The 16,970-nt window shown below is 45.0% G+C and overlaps 1 protein-coding gene across 1 annotated transcript in view; it reads right to left on the bottom strand.

Annotated features, from left to right (window-relative positions):
- Positions 1-16,970, bottom strand: part of nvl (nuclear VCP like) — a 70,139-nt gene that overhangs the window by 43,935 nt on the left and 9,234 nt on the right. The window contains exons 2-8 of the mRNA XM_043675565.1: positions 8,974-9,062; positions 8,574-8,644; positions 4,025-4,077; positions 2,116-2,200; positions 1,828-1,879; positions 1,119-1,379; positions 559-688 (exon numbers count right to left, since the gene is read on the bottom strand). Of these exons, the coding sequence (XP_043531500.1) occupies positions 559-688; positions 1,119-1,379; positions 1,828-1,879; positions 2,116-2,200; positions 4,025-4,077; positions 8,574-8,644; positions 8,974-9,030 (709 nt within the window). The 5' untranslated portion in view covers positions 9,031-9,062. The remainder of the gene's footprint in view (positions 1-558; positions 689-1,118; positions 1,380-1,827; positions 1,880-2,115; positions 2,201-4,024; positions 4,078-8,573; positions 8,645-8,973; positions 9,063-16,970) is intronic.

Here is a 16,970-nt window from a genome sequence, read left to right as displayed (position 1 = left end):
AGAGACAGAGACAGAGACAGAGACAGAGACAGAGACAGAGACAGAGACAGAGACAGAGACAGAGACAGAGACAGAGACAGAGACAGAGACAGAGACAGAGACAGAGACAGAGACAGAGACAGAGACAGAGACAGAGACAGAGACAGAGACAGAGACAGAGACAGAGACAGAGACAGAGACAGAGACAGAGACAGAGACAGAGACAGAGACAGAGACAGAGACAGAGACAGAGACAGAGACAGAGACAGAGACAGAGACAGAGACAGAGACAGAGACAGAGACAGAGACAGAGACAGAGACAGAGACAGAGACAGAGACAGAGACAGAGACAGAGACAGAGACAGAGACAGAGACAGAGACAGAGACAGAGACAGAGACAGAGACAGAGACAGAGACAGAGACAGAGACAGAGACAGAGACAGAGACAGAGACAGAGACAGAGACAGAGACAGAGACAGAGACAGAGACAGAGACAGAGACAGAGACAGAGACAGAGACAGAGACAGAGAATCCCTTCACCCAGTCCCAGGAAGGATTTAAAGTTCCTCTGTAACATACCTTTTCTGTTCAGTACAGATGACTCTATCTGAGCATCCACATCCTTTGACTCCTCTCTATCTTGCCGTTTCCTTTTACTCAGTCTCCTTTGCTTCCTCGTGCCTTGATCCACTGGCAACGCTTCCAATCTCTGGAACAGAGTGAAACTAGACCTCAATAACATGCAGCTAGGAGCAAATCAACAAGCCCTGGGTGGCCCAGGACTTTGGGGAGGGGGGCTAGTGGGTGGTTTCCAGGGTTGAAGGGGGACTGGGGCCTGGTGCCATGAGGGGCGGGGCACTAGGAGGATAAGGTGCCCAGGACAAAGAGGGACTGTGGGCAAAGACATGTCTTTGGGGAGGGGGGCTAGTGGGTGGTTTCCAGGGTTGAAGGGGGACTGGGGCCTGGTGCCATGAGGGGCGGGGCACTAGGAGGATAAAGGTGCCCAGGACAAAGAGGGACTGTGGGCAAAGACATGTCTGGGGTGGGGGTGTTTTCATTTCCCGATTGTTACATTTTGTAAAAAGAAAAACGAAGCCACAGGTTTGGGAAGTTGGGAAAGGTGTGGTGTTGGTTGTTACCTCAGGATTTTGTTTTGATTCTTTCTCATCAAGCAGATGAGCTTCTGAACGGGGAGCTCCTGGTATCTTGTCAATGAACCAACTGTCCTCAGATAGCTCTGTACCTTGCAGGGATCCTTGTGACTGACCCAGTGTTTGAGAAGCTTCATGCCCATGATTGCTGCCATCCTCTGACACCTTCTTGGCAGCTGGAGTGGCGGGAGGGTCCGGGTTGGTTTTCCGATATAGGCTCAGCAGCGAAGTGTTCATGTGATTGGTCAGCTATGCAGGAAATAAAAATAATGAAGATGATCACTCAGAGCTAACAAACACGTGGTCACAGGGAGCCCGGGGGTGGGGGGCCATCACAGGAATCCTGCTTCAGATTCCAACACAGCCCATTGGCCATCCCCTCAACCTCCTCACCCTAAACCCCAAGCCACTGCTGTCAGCTGTGCATAGCAAGCTCCCACAACATTGATTGCTGCTGTGTGAATACGGAGAGAAAATCTCCAACAAGCCCTGGAGCAAACAGATGAGACTTCAATTTTGAGTCTCACTGATGTTCACAATCTCCATTCCGCACTGGTGCATCAGCCTACTGCCTCAGCCTACTGCAACACCCTATACCATAGCTTCTCCTTCAGACAGGAAGGTCTCACTGAGCAAAGTCCGAGACAGACACTGATCTGGAACTCGGGTCAAACAAGTCTGCACAAAACCAACCTACCGGGTATTCGGGGTAATCCTCACTGTCAGACGAATCAGAGGTCAGGCCCCTCCTGCAAAACACAAGTTGCCATAGATTCAATAGCAATAAGTGTGCAAGTATAGCACATGGGTAAGTTCCCTTATTCTATTAAACTGAAACTAAAGCTCCTTGATGCTCACCCTATCAAACACTGCCAGGTCAGGGCAGCACAGGGTTAGACATGGAGTCAAGCTCCTCTACCCTGTCCCTCACCTGTGCTTTTCCAGTATTAATCCACAAGCACCTCGACATTCCCAGATACCTTACCCATCCTGTGTCCGGCTCTGTCGAGCCCGTTTGACCAGATGCTCCTCCTCCAAATATGCCATTTCATTTCTGATGGATTGAAACACTGTAGAAACAAGTGATGACATGTCAGAAAAACACACAGCCGTTGGCTGGGATCGCAAGGTTACGCACCAAACTACCAGTTAAAGTTAATTTGACAATGATAGATTTCAGACAAGACAGTTTCTGATGGAACACAGCACATTTGTATATCCATGCTTTAATAGTTGCCTGGGATGTTTTCAAATGCTTCATGTGTCTCTTGACAAGTATGGACACATAACTCTATAATTAGGTTTCGTCCTCCTGTCTTAAAAATTTCCTTAATCCAGTTTCATGGCCATAGATGACGTCAAATGAACTAAATCCAGTAGATTTGTTTGGAGATTCTCTTATAACAGGAAATCCAAACCTTTATCCTAAAGCCAAGGATATCCATGACAATATACTTTCATTTTACTTTCATTAAAATGGGCAGTGACTGGGAGGTCTGGTTGGTCCCTGCGACCTGGTGCCCACCTCATCACCACCCAGGGTCCTTGAACAATCCTTCCAGGTGAGACAGAGGTTTACCTGCCTCTCCTCCAACTTAGTTTACTGTATCAGGTGCTCCCAATGTTGTCTTCTCTACATCGGGAAGACCAAACGTAAACTTAAAAGAACAGTTCAGCATAACATCTCAGCCAGGTCCACAGGGGCTGACCTGACCTCCCAGTCACAACCCATTTTAATTTCCCTTCCCACTCCCTTTCTGCTATGACCATCCTTGGTCTCCTCTATTGCCACACAGGATCAAACCGTAAATTGGAGGAACAACACCTCATCTTCCGCCTGGGCAGCCCACAGCCCAGAAGGCTCAGCATTGAGTTGAGTTCTCCACTTTCAAATAATCTCCCTTTACATTCTCCAACTCCCTTCCCAGTCCTTCTCCCTCCCTCCCAGCCACCTGTCCGATTCATTCTTCCCATTGGCCAACCAGTTTGTACCCTCCACCCGTCTTCATCTATTCTCATCTCACCACCCTGTCCCCGCCGCCCCCTTTATCTGCAGCTCCCCTTACACCCACCCCCCAGTCCTGAAGAAGGGTTACACCTGTAACGTCAACTTCTCCACCTCCTGATGCTGGCTGGCTTGCTGTGTTCTTCCAGCTTGTCTACCTTGGATTCCAGCATCTGCAGTTTAGTTGTTTCTAACCAAATAAATGTGAGCAGTATAGAGACAGGTTTTTAGTAAGTAACAGGTTAAATGGTTGTGGGGAGCAAGAGGAGTGGAGGCCAAGATGACATCAGCCATGATGGTATTTAGTGACAGAGCAGGCTCAACTCCTTTTCCTTTCATTATGTTCTTATATCTCTTCAGATTTGTTTGTCAAGCCATTAAGGTGATTAAAATAATCTTATCCTCTTAAAAAGGTTGCTTTATTCTCTTCTCCAAAGCGTATTTGCTTTTCTCATAAAACAACAAATAAATCAGTGCTCCTTTGCACATGACATTTTCCAAAAACATCTCATGATACGTCCCTCTCTAACCCAGCAATATCCAAACAATTTTCCAATTCTCATACTTTATAAATATTTGTGTTTCTAACAGACTGAGCCAATTGCCCCTCCGTTCTCCAATCACTCCTCAAGTAAACCACCGGAGCAATTTCACAACATGGATCCACGTTCGTGTTCTCCATCCAGACACACTATTGGAGAAGGGCATGAGGGATGGCATCAGCACCATTGGGGAACTGGCCAATTCAAATCAACCCAGAGGGAACCAGAGGGAATCAGGAGGATTCCCCCCCCCCCCGGCCAAAGATCTCGCTGTTACCAAGAAGTTCCAATGTGCCCTGTCCAACAGCAAAGTCCCTCCTGATCCTTCATCAAGGCAACTCACTCACCTTTATCCACCTGGATCCTGAAGGCATTCCTCTTCCTGCGGCCATAATCAGAGCTATTGGGGGGTAGGAAGAAATGGGGAGGGGTGGGGCCGGGTAGAGAGAAAGGGGTGAAGACAAGTGTTTAGACTGTCCAAATTCTCACTTCAGAAGTAAAGGTCAAATAATATACAAATAACAATGCACATTGTATGTCAGCAATATACAGATATCTGAAAGCAAACAGCAGAAGCAGTCAGCTGTGCAGATTCACAGCTGGGTCAGACAGCAGAGCATGTTTATTTCTCAGTTTGATTCACTTGCCACATGGTCACTACCTTTGTCTCTCTTCCTCCTTTTCAAAGTGCCATCGTTTTGATCTTTTTTTCCAAAACGTTCCAAAACAATGCACCAGCTTATAAAACAGTAACAGGAACAAAGCAGAGAACGAGGTAGGACCTGATGAATTAAAATACATTTATTTCAAAGCAGAGCAAGAGGTCTAACCGAGAAGGCAGATGAACTCAGGGCATGGTTAGGAACATGGGACTGGGATATCATAGCACTTACAGAAACGTGGTTCAGGGATGGACAGGACTGGCAGCATATTGTTACCGTAGGAAAGATAGAAAGGGAGATTCAAGAGAGTAGGGGAATGGTGTTTATGATTAGAGATAACATTACGTCTGTACTTAGGGAGGATATTCCTGTGAATACATCCAGGGAAATGATTTGGGTAGAACTGAAAATAAGAAAGGGATGATCACTTTATTAGGATTGTATTGTAGACCTCCTAATTATCAGAGGGAAATTGAGAAACAAATTTGTAATGAGATCTGTTATCTGCAAGAACAATAGGGTGGTTATGGTAGGGAATTTTAACTTTCCAAAAATAGATTGTCTTCAAAAATAAGATAACGAGAATCCAGGGAGTTGCCATAATATTAAGGGCTTGGATGGACAGGAATTTGTTAAGTGTGCACAAGAAAATTTTCTGATTCAGAATGCAGATGTACCTACTAGAGCTGATGCAAAATTTCACCTACTCTTGGGAAATAAAGCAGGGCAGGTAACATAGAAAAGTACAGCACAGAACAGACCCTTTGGCCCACGATGTTGTGCCGAGATTTAATCCTAATGTAAAATATAGTAACAACCTATGCATTCCTCAACTCACTGCTATCCATGTGCAAGGCCAGCATTCGCTTAAATGTCCCAATGACTCTGCTTCCACCACCACCGCTAGCAACCCATTCCATACATTCACAACTCTCTGTGCAAAAAAAACCTACCTCTGACATCTCCTTTGTACCTTCCTCCTAATATTTTCAAACTAAGACTTCTCGTACCAGTCAATCCTGCCCTGGGGAAAAGTCTCTGGCTATTGACTCTATCTATTCCTCTCATTATTTTGTACACCTTTATCAGGTCTCCTCTCATTCTCCTTCTCTCCAGAGAGAAAAGTCCGAGCCTATTCAACCTTTCTTCATAAGGCAAGCCCTCCAGTCCAGGCAGCATCCTGGTAAACCTTCTTTGCACCCTTTCCAAAGCCTCTGTATCTTTCCTATAGTAGGGCGACCAGAACTGGACACAATATTCCAAGTGTGGTCTCACCAGGGACTTGTCGAGCTGCAGCAAAACCTCGTGGCTCTTAAACTCTATTCCCCTGTTGATGAAAGCCAAAACACTATATGCTTTCTTAACAATCCTATCCACTTGGGTGGCAACTTTGAGGGATCTATGTACTTGCACTCCCAGATCCTTCTGTTCCTCCACACTGCAACTGAGGTGTCAGTAGGGAAGCATTTTGGGACCACTGACAGTAATTCTATTAGTTTCAAAGTAGTGATGGAAAAGAATAGACTGAATCTAAAAATTAAATTTCTAAATTGGAGGAAGGCCAATTTTGAAGGTATTAGGCAAGAACTTTCAAGTTAACTGGGGGCAGATGTTTGCAGGTAAAAGGATATCTGGAAACTAGGAAGTCTTCAAAAATAAGATAACGAGAATCCAGGGACACTATGTTCTTGTTAGGGTGAAGGACAAGACTGGTAGGTGTAGGGAATGCTGGATGACTAGGGAAATTGAGATTTTGGTCAAAAAAAAAGGAAGCATATGTCAGGTATAGACAACAGAGATAGAGTGAATCCCTAGAAGAGTTTAAAGGCAGTAGGAGTATACAAGAGGGAAATTGGGAGGACAAAAAGAGACATGAGATAGCTTTGATTAATAAGGGATAAGGAGAATCCATAGGGATTCTACAAATATATTTAAGGATAAAAGGGCAACTAAGGCAAGAATAGGGCCCCTTAAGGATCAGCACAGCCACCTCTGTGTGAAACCACATGAAATGGGGGAGATATTAAATGAGTATTTTGCATCAGTGTTTATTGTGGAGAAGGATATGGGAGACATAGAAATGGGGAAAAATTATAGCAATATCTTATGAAATGCTCATATAAATGCTGGATGGCTTAAAATGCGTAAAGGTGGATAAATCCCCGGGACCTGATCAGGTGTACCTTAGAACTCTGTGGGAAACTAGGGAAGTGATTGTTGGGCCCTTTGCGGAGATATTTGGATCACAGGCGAGGTGCCAGAAGACTGGAGATTGGCTAATATGGTGCCATTTAAGGGAGGTGGTCAAGAAAAGCCAGGAGACTACAGGCCAGTGAGCCTGACATCAGTGATGGGCGAGTTGTTGGGGGGACTCCTAAGGGACACAATTTATATTTATTTGGAAAGGCTAATTAGGGATAGTCAACATGGCTTTGTGAATGGGAAACTGTGTCTCACTAACTTAATTGAGTTTTTTTTGTAAGTAACAAAGAGGATTATTGAGCACAGAATGGTGGACATGATCTATATAGACTTCAGTAAGGCGTTCAACAGGGTTTCTCAAGGTAGACTGGTTAGCAAGGTTAGATCAGGGAGAACTAGCCATTTGGAAACAGACCTGGCTCAAAGGTAGAAGGCAGTGGGTGGTGGTGGTGAAGGTTTGTTTTTCAGACTGGGGCCCTGTGAGCAGTGATGTGCCACAAGGATTGGTGCTGGGTTCACTATTTTTCGTCATTTATTTAAGTGATTTGGAATGTGAACATAGAAGGTATAGTTAGTAAGTTTGCAGATGACACCAAAATTGGGAGGCGCAGTGGACAGCAAAGATGATTACCTCAGAGTACAGCAGGATCTTGATCAGATGGGCCAATAGCCCAAGCACTGGTAAGTGGAGTTTAATTTAGAGAAATGCGAGGTGCTGCATTTTGGGAAAGCAAACCTTAGCAGGACTTCTACAGTTAATGGTAAGGTCCTAGGGAGTGTTGCTGAACAAAGGGACCTTGGAGTGCAGGTTCATAGCTCCTTGAAAGTGGAGTCGCAGGTAGATAGGATAGTGAAGGCGGCGTTTGGTATGCTTTCCTTTATTGCTCAGAGCACAGAGTATAGAAGTTGGGAGGTTATGTTGCTGCTATTCAGAACAGCAGCAACATAGTACTGGTTAGACCACTTTGGAATACTGCGTTCAATTTCTGCTCTCCCTCCTATCAAAGGATGTTGTCAAACTTGGAAGGGTTCAGGAAAGATTTACAAGGGTGTTGCTAGGGTTGGAAGGCTTGAGCTATAGGGGGAGGCTGAATAGACTGGGGCTATTTTCCCTGGAGCATCAGAGGCTGAGGGGTGATCGTATAGAGGTTTATTAAATCATGATGGGCATTGATAGGGTAAATAAACAAGGTCTTTTCCCTGGACTGGGGGAGTCCAGAACTAGAGGGCATAGGTTTAATGTGAGGGGAAAAACAACTTTTTCACACAGAGGGTGGTGAGTGTGTGGAACGAGTTGCCAGAGGAAGTGGTGGAGGCTGGTACAGTTGCGACATTTAAAAGGCATCTGGGTGGGTATTGGAATAGCAAGTGTTTCAAGGGATATGGGCCAACTGCTCGCAAACGGGACTAGATATCAGGTCAGCGTGGACCAAAGAGTCTGTTTCTGTGCTATACAACTCTGTGTGTATGAATCTAATATCTTACTGGTGGAGGAAAATCACAAGGAATAAGATCCAGGAATGACATTCAGTGCCTTCAGCCTATTCTGTCATTCACCATGATCAGGGCTGATCTTCAGCTGTCATTTCACTTTACTCCACTATCCAGAGATCACTTAATTGCATAAGATATACAGAATTAATTTTGAAAAGCTCAATAATTGAGTGTCTCTGGTAAAGGCAATGTAAAAGATTCAGAGCCACGAGTGAAGTTCCTCAGCTCAGTCCCAAAAGGCAAAAGGGTAACACAGAGAGAGAATAAAAAGGACCAAGGTATGGGGGGAAGATTGATCCTGAATGACACAAAAATCAACCAAGAACTGCAGAGTATCTTCATCACTTGCCCACCAACATGTCTGAGAATCACTGGGAAAGGCAGGATGCAGGAAGAACTAGGGAAGAACTAGCACTGACAGCCAGACCAGGTTTCCTCTTCCCAGAGAAAGAGACTCGCGTATTCAGAATCTCCACAGCCACACAGAGAAAATAGCCTCCAGTAAACTTCAGGGGAATCGGATGGGGACAGGCCTCACCTATACAACCGCTGGAGATCTGCAGCCAGAATTCCAATATCCACATACCGATCCCTGCTATTTCGGAGATACTGAGAGAGAGTCCCAAAAGAGGGATAGTGGGGTGGGGAAGAGAGAATGGGGGAATATTAAATTACTAACACAGAAAATAGTCATCACCCTCAATCCAGGCCCGCAGCATCTTCCCAGCCTTCCCTTGGTCCTGCCGCCCGACTTCCCCTCCGCCAGCCGCCCCCAATGACCCAGCTTTCCCCCATCCCCCAGCAATGCAGCTCCCTCAGCCCAGCCTCCCCATACGCCCCTGACCCAACCTGTGTCATTGACCTTTGACCCCAGTTGCCTCTCAGGCTCAATCTCCTCCTCCTCCCGGGCTGTCAGTCTCCCTATCCTCTCCATGTACCTGTTTAACTCTGTGCTTCAGTCGAGGATCTCCCAGATGTTCACCTCTGTTCCTCATCCCTCCACACTCTCACCACATCTGACGCTTCCCTGAAATTGAGGACTTTCATCAATTTTTTTTGCATTGATACTGTCAATCCTGGAATTAGTTGCATATCTCTGCCATTGAATTGAGTCGTTTGCTCGGCTAATTCAGACAGTGACTAAGAGCGGACATGGGAATTGCCAGTGGTCTGTATTACCTGGACATTACAGACTTGTGGTAAGGACAACAAATTTTGTTCCTTGTCAGACATTAGTGAACCAGAGGTGTTTTCATAAAAACACCAAAAATTCCAAAATTTTCATCAACTTACTTGTTATTCCACCAGCTGCTATGAAGTGCTGCAAATCCAGGAGCCCACAGTGTTGGGATGTCTTGCCCAGCGACCAGCACCTCTTCAACATAATGACCACATTCCCTGCAGACTGACATTGTCGCAGACACACAAGTACATCCCAGTAAACATTCGCATCTTCATCAAACATTACATTTTGGAATATAAATCTATACAAATATTCATCCTGGGGAAGGCATTGGTACAATGGTAATATCATTAATCCACAGGCCCAGGCTATGAAGAAATGGGTTTGAATCTCACTGTGGCAGATGGCAAAATTTGAATTGTGCTCTACTGCAATCTGGCCTGGTTGACTCTTAACTACCCGCTGAAACATCCTGGCAAGCTGCTCAATTTAAGGGCAATTAGGGTTGGGAAAAAAACAAAAAATAAAAAAAAACTGCACATGTTGGAAATCAAAAACCAAAACAGAAACCACCGGAAAAGCTCAGCAGATCTGGCAGAAAGACAAAGGAAGAAACACTAGCCCGACCACATTCCACGAAAATGAAAAACAAGTCAGAATCAATCTGCAAAGCGTAAGGCCACCTTGGCAGAGAAACCTTTTTTTCTGTCCCTGGAAATATCAGTCTCCTCTCAGTTCAGATATCCCAAAGTTGGTCTGGTTACGTCCTGTGTGTGCTTCCTCAGGTGGGTTTAGAAAGAGTCAAGTGAGGAATGCGACTTCAACTGCAGGGCTGACCAACCGGATATCTGAACTCAAACAGATGACTGACAATATAAAAGTACCAACTCTGTGAATTTTACTGTTTACAAGCCCTTATCAAGCAGCAGGGCTCTCATATCAGAAAGTAGTGCACATTAGCAGACAGATCAGAGCAGATAGAGAAGGCCCAGGAGGATGTAGGATGCTGCCTTCACAAGCTTCCAAAAGGGACACAAACTGTCCATTGATTTGATCATCTTCTGGCGTCCATGACCAGACCTCAACTATCACTGGCTGTATACTTCCCTGTCTGTTTATGATTAAATCCAATCTAAACTGCTGCGTCTTTGAAATACTTATCTATCGTTGACTGTCTATTTTAAGCCATTCCCAACCCTAAATATTACACTTTCAGTTTTTGCAATTACAAATGCTGGGGCCACATTTCAAATTCAAATTTTCCAAACTGTCAGGGAACATTCTGTCGCACATGTAACAGGGACACCCAACTCATCTGGAATCAGTTACCAGGGTATTGTTTTGGATGTCTATACACATTCAGACGGTTTCCTCCGGGTGCTCCGGTTTCCTCCCACAATCCAAAGGTGTGCAGGTCTGGTGAATTGGCCATGCTAAATTGCCCAGTGTTAGTTGCGTTAGTCAGGGGTAAACATAGGGTAGGGGAATGGGTTTGGGTGGGTTTCTCTTCGGAGGGGCAGTGTGGACTTGTTGAGCCGAAGGGTCTGTTTCCACACTGTAGAGAATCTAATAATCTTGCCCTGCATGTGCCGTGATACCCTCTGTGCTGACCAGAAGAGGTTACTCCTTATAAAGCAATTCAATCACATTGACTACAATTTTCTATTGCCCGGCAAATACCAGTTCAGTCCTATTCCAGACCTCTGACAGGGCAGAAAGACACCATTCAGCACTGGCTCTCAAAATTAACAAAGGTAAAAGTGAGGACTACAGATACTGGAGATCAGAGTCTAGATTGGAGTGGTGCTGGAAAAGCACAGCAGGTCAGGCAGCATCCAAGGAGCAGGCTGACTCTCAAAATTAACAGCTCATTTCCTGCCAGTCCCCCAGTCTTCTCTTGGTAACCTTACACATTGTCCTCTCGAAAGGAACAAATCAAATTCACTCTTGAAGGTTCAAATGAGCCACCATCCACCTGACCTGCCCCCTCCAACCACTCACTGAACATAAACTTTGCTCTCATGTCGCCATTGCTTAAATTGCCAATTACTTTAAATTGGTGCCCTCTCGTTCTCAATTCTTCTATGAGTGGGAGCAGTTTGTCCTCATTTGCTATGTCATAGAACATAGAACAATATAGCACAAAACAGGCCCTTCGGCCCTTGATGTTGCGCCGACCTGTGAACTATTCTCAGCTCATCTCTCTACACTATCCCAAAATCATCCATGTGCTTATCCAAGGATTGTTTAAATCTCCCTGATGTGGCTGAGTTAACTACATTGGCAGGCAAGGCATTCCATGCCCATACCACTCAGTGAAGAACCTGCCTCTGACATCTGCCTTAAATCTATCACCCCTCAGTTTGTAGTTATGCCCCCTCGTACAAGCTGACGTCATCATCCTAGGAAAAAGACTTTCACTGTCGACCCTATCTAATCCTCTGATCATTTTGTATGTCTCTATCAAATCCCCTCTTCGCCTTCTTCTTTGCAATGAGAACAGACCCAAGTCTCTCAGCCTTTCCTCATAAGACCTTCTCTCCAGACCAGGCAACATCCTGGTAAATCTCCTCTGCACATCCTTCCCAAAATATGGCGACCAGAATGTACACAATATTCCAACTGTGGCCGCACTAGCGTTTTGTATAGTTGCAGCATAATATTGCAGCTCCAATTCTGGTCTCCTTGAAAAGGTTCAGAAAAGATTTACAAGGATGTTGCCAGGGTTGGAGGATTTGAACTACAGGGAGAGGCTGAACAGGCTGGGGCTGTTTTCCCTGGAGCGTCAGAGGTTGAGGGGTGATCTTAAAGAGGTTTACAAAATCAGGAGAGGCATGTATAGGATAAATAGACAAAGTCTTTTCTCTGGGGTCGGGGTGTCCAGAACTCGAGGGCATAAGTTTAGGGTGAGGGGGGAAAGATTTAGATTAGATTCCCTACAGATTGGATTCCCTACAGTGTGGAAACAGGCCCTTCAGCCCAACCAGTCCACACCGACCCTCCGAAGAGTAACCCACCCAGGCCCATTTCCCTCTGACTAATTGACCTAACACTATGGGCAATTTAGCATGGCCAATTCACCTAACCTGCATATCTTTGGACTGTGGGAGGAAACCCACACAGACACGGGGAGAATGTGCAAACTCCACACAGAGAGTCACCAGAGGCTGGAATTGAACCTGGGACCCTGGTGCTGCGAGGCAGCAGTGCTAACCACCTATGGGGCAACGTTTTCACACAGAGGGTGGCACGTGTATGGAATGAGCTGCCAGTGGTGGAGTCTGGTACAACTGCAATATTTAAAAGGCATTCGGATGAGTATATAAATAGGAAGGGTTTGGAAGGATATGGGCCAGTTGCTGGCAGGTAGGACTAGATTGGGTTGGGATATCTGGTCGGCATGGACAGGTTGGACCAAAGGGTCTGTTTCCATGCTGTACATCTCTATGACTCTACCAATGAAACCTAACACACTGTATGCCTTCTTAACAGCTCTATCAACCTGGGTGGTTTATAAGATGTGAAGGTCCTTTTATAATCATTTCGCAACCTCCTGCTCAGAAACGCGTCCCAATTTCAGCAATCTACGTCCAAGATCCTCACATTTGGAACCATTCTCATGAATGAATTCTGCATCCAGATGTGTTTGAATTAGTAGCTTCAGAATTAGGCATAATCCTTAGAAATGACAGCAAATCCAAAATATGAAATATACTACACATGCCAAACGCCATCCAGAAAAGGTGTGCCCTCTACAGGTTAAATATAAACTATACATTAAGTGCATTACCACTACTTCATCCCATGCAGCATATATATTACCAGTTCAATATCTCCAAAGTCATACATAACCCGTAGAAATATATTGCTGATGCTTTCAGTCTAAAGTTTTATATATTTAACCAGACCACCTTTGCTTTGTGGCCCAGTCCATATATCCTATAAAAACACATGTGCCCTATGTACATATATCCTGTAAATTCATAATACATCACAAGTCTATATATCCAATAGACACATCACACGGTCTACAGCTCAGCCCTATGTTAATGATCACTACAGATCACACAGCATGTGATCTTTTCACCAGTCCTACATCTCCTTTAGATACATAGTTTAAGACCCAGTCCTATACATCCTATAGGAACGTATCACTTGTGCTCTATGGACAATTCCTATATATTCATCAAGATACAGTATGTGCACTATATAGCCCCATCCTAAATATTCTGGAGATATATCCACTGAGGTTTAACTCCCAGACTTACATGAGACATTACCCATACGATACAGCCTTTTTGTGTATATGTGAGGATCTGAAATCTGAATATAGGCTGAAATAACTAATTGTTGTCAGAAACAGCCATTTAATATATGCTTTTACTAACATAGCAATAAAATGGCTTCTTAATGCAAACATCGTAACAAAATAGCTTCGAGGCTACAAATTAACAACCCTGTTAAAGCTGAACTAACCACAGACAGTCTCAGAGATTAGCAGACAATACATCCTTTACAACGTAGAAATAACTAGGCAAGATATTACTGGCCATCCTAACTGACCTTCAAGTGCAGGTGCAGAGATTAGGTTCACGTAATAGGAGTACTTGGATGTTGGAAAACAAATTTGTTTCCCAGGAAATATCACTGGGCTAAGTTGCTTTCAGTAAAACCATTTCATTAAAATTGATTAGTAATTGTTTGAATGTGCTATATGATTATGGCCTGTACCTCTCTGAGGAGAAAGTGAGGTCTGCAGATGCTGGAGATCAAAGTTGAAACTTTATTGCTGGAACAGCACAGCAGGTCAGGCAGCATCCAGGGAACAGGAGATTCGACGTTTCGGGCACAGGCCCTTCTTCAGGAATGACTCACCTGCCTGACCTGCTGTGCTGTTCCAGCAATAAAGTTTCAACCCTGTACCTCTCTGAGAAAAGTATAAAAATGTCTTTGTTTTAAGCCACGTGTGCAGTTTCTCCAAGGAACATAGAAATGTTTAACCTCTGTGTTACTGGACAATCTGTGCCTAGCCAAGATGGAATGAAGTGTGAAATCTTACAGAACCAGACCAAATTGCTAGTGTTTATTGACCAATCGCGGAACCAAGAGACCCTTCCTGTGGGTCGAGATCTTCATCTGGTGCCGTGGCTTGGATTCGGTACGGAGAGATTGTGGACAGGGGTATAAGAGCTTGGAGTCCTCCACTATTGAGTGTTGAGGAATTGGCCAGACAGACGTGAGTATTTTAGAACAGTTTGGTTTTCTCTCATTCAAGTAGTGGTTGACTCAGCCCCATGGTGTCTATCATCTAAGACCAGCCCGACAAGGATCGGTCCTGGTAAGAATTCACAAAAGAAAGGGGTTGGGGACCCCAAGGAGTTGGGGATTCCTGGGAGCCAGAGTATCCCATTAACAGGTCAGGAACCTGTAATTAGAGTCAGGGACTCTGACTCAGTCAGATTGGCACTGTCTAAACTGATTCCTAAATTGTTCTGTGAAAGATGAAATAAGGAAGTATCGCGATACATTATAACGAGACTATCAAGGGTTTTGGAAAGTTGAGAAGGGTTTGCGGAATTCAGTAGATTGTTGTGTGTTGACGGGCTATTAGACAGTGAAGGTTTTGAGTCAGGATCATAAAAGAAAAGTTGTTTAAGATGGACAGTAATATAGACAAGACGGAAGATCTGTCTTCATTATTGGTGAAATGATGTGAGAAGTATCCGGTGAAGTCGGAAAGCCTGCGGAAACTTTCTGGCGCCTTAAATAAGACATTGGGTGATGAGCAGGGGCCACTAGGTGGCCCTAAAAGTATTCAATGGGTTACATTAGCCCAGCAATTGATTTGGCAACAAAACTTGGCCTCTAAAACAAAAGAATTGATTGGACTGTGGCGGCAATTCTGTGATTAAAGCCACAAAGAATCAGTTTTGCTGTCAGAGCAGGATAGTGCCACCAAATTGCGAACTGCATTAACTATTGATGGTACCATGAACTCTATTGAGGTCCTCAAAAATGAATGTGCTTGAGTCAAACATCAACAGAAACAAAAGGAAAAATCAACGGTGACTGGTAAACAAACCAAACTGTGCAATTCAATGGTTGGCTTTGGTTTGGGCGCAGGAGACAGCAAAAATTCAGACTTAGATGATTGGTGTTCCTACCTGCAACTTGCATCGTCACCACCTCCCCCACCCCATTCCACAAGTGAATCTTAATGTGCCATTATTCCAGCCCCTGCCGGATCGGCAAGTCTAGAGCCCCTGCCCTAACCCTTTCCCCATGGACTGTCCATCTCCTCCTTAACAAACTGTTGTTCCACCTAATCCTCAAATCCCCCTTGTTTCCCTGCCGCTGACCCTTATATTTTTCCCATCTGGAAAAATGCCACTCTTGCCCCCATTCCTCAGGTTCCTGTTAGGTTGGCAACTGCAGCTCACCCTCAGACATATGCTGCTGCTGTAGCCACGCCTGCTCCCCCACCCCCTCCTCAGTTTACTAACCCTATTGCTTGGAACACTCGCAGTTGACAGAAATCAAAATCTTGCCAATCTACTGAAAAAAACTTGTTCAATGATCAGAAATACCACTGAGTTCCTCTTCCGAGGACTCGGGAGACAAAATACCTGCATCTGGCAAGTTCCCTATGTCAGAACTGTCAAACCCATGGGCTGGTGCTCCAGGTCAAAATGCCACTATCAGTGTCTACTGTCCCTAGAAGCCCCATGAAATTCTGTCTATTCTCAGTAATGCGCCAGACTGCCACCAAACTCCTCAACAGTTCATTGATTTCCTAAACATCACAATTAAAGTTTATGACGGCATTGCCCAGGAACCTTTGGGCCTTTATTCAACAAATCCTTACCCTTACAAATCCTCATCCATACTGGTAAAACCTATTGATCTTACTCGTATTCTTGAACTTCGCTCTAAAAGTAAGGAGTCTGTTAAAGATTTCCTTGAACGCTTCTGAGAGTGCTAGGAGTCTTCCTCTGGAGATTGAGCTTTGAATTTCCATGCTGTCAATGCTCAATATAACTCCATGTTATTAAACTGTCTGCCACCCTCTGTCGCCACAGTGGTCAAGACAAACACCCTGGACTGGGTCGACACTAATCTGAATCAACTCCAGCGTCCTGTTAAGGCTTTGTGGAAAATCAGAGCGAAGACAAAGCTCTAAACCGCATAAAATCAGAATTTGTTGTCCAGGAAGAGACCTGTATGTTAAGAGTAGCGGCCCGCACCCTTTGAAGGCCACAGTCATGGGCATGGCAGAGGTGTCCCTCTCAGGCAGCCCCTCAGAGGTGTTTTAATTGTGGCAGCCCATATCACTGGGCTTGTGACTGCCCAACCCAAGGCTGCTTTATTCGTGGCCACCCTCTTCATTGGGCCTCGAATTGCCCTAAGGAGCAACGGGGAGGGACCAAGGAAGCACTTATGGAAATTACCCTCAGGACCCCTATGACAACTGGGGGAATCTCTCCAATAATAATCATCCTCTGCCACAAGCAAGAGGCAGAGGACAACTCACTTATATTTTGCAAAACAGCCCCTTTTCTCAATGACTAGGTAACTTTCCTTTACAGGTAAAAACAATGACTGCAGATGCTGGAAACCAGATTCTGGATCAATGGTGCTGGAAGAGCACAGCAGTTCAGGCAGCATCCGAGGAGCTTCGAAATCGACGTTTCGGGCAAAAGCCTTTCATCAGGAATAAAGGCAGTGAGCCTGAAGCGTGGAGAGATAAGCTAG

Source organism: Chiloscyllium plagiosum, chromosome 3 (genome assembly GCF_004010195.1).
Source record: "Chiloscyllium plagiosum isolate BGI_BamShark_2017 chromosome 3, ASM401019v2, whole genome shotgun sequence".
NCBI classification, from domain to species: domain Eukaryota; kingdom Metazoa; phylum Chordata; class Chondrichthyes; order Orectolobiformes; family Hemiscylliidae; genus Chiloscyllium; species Chiloscyllium plagiosum.
Note: the sequence above shows the minus strand (reverse complement) of the source record. Positions and strands in the feature narration are given on the sequence as shown.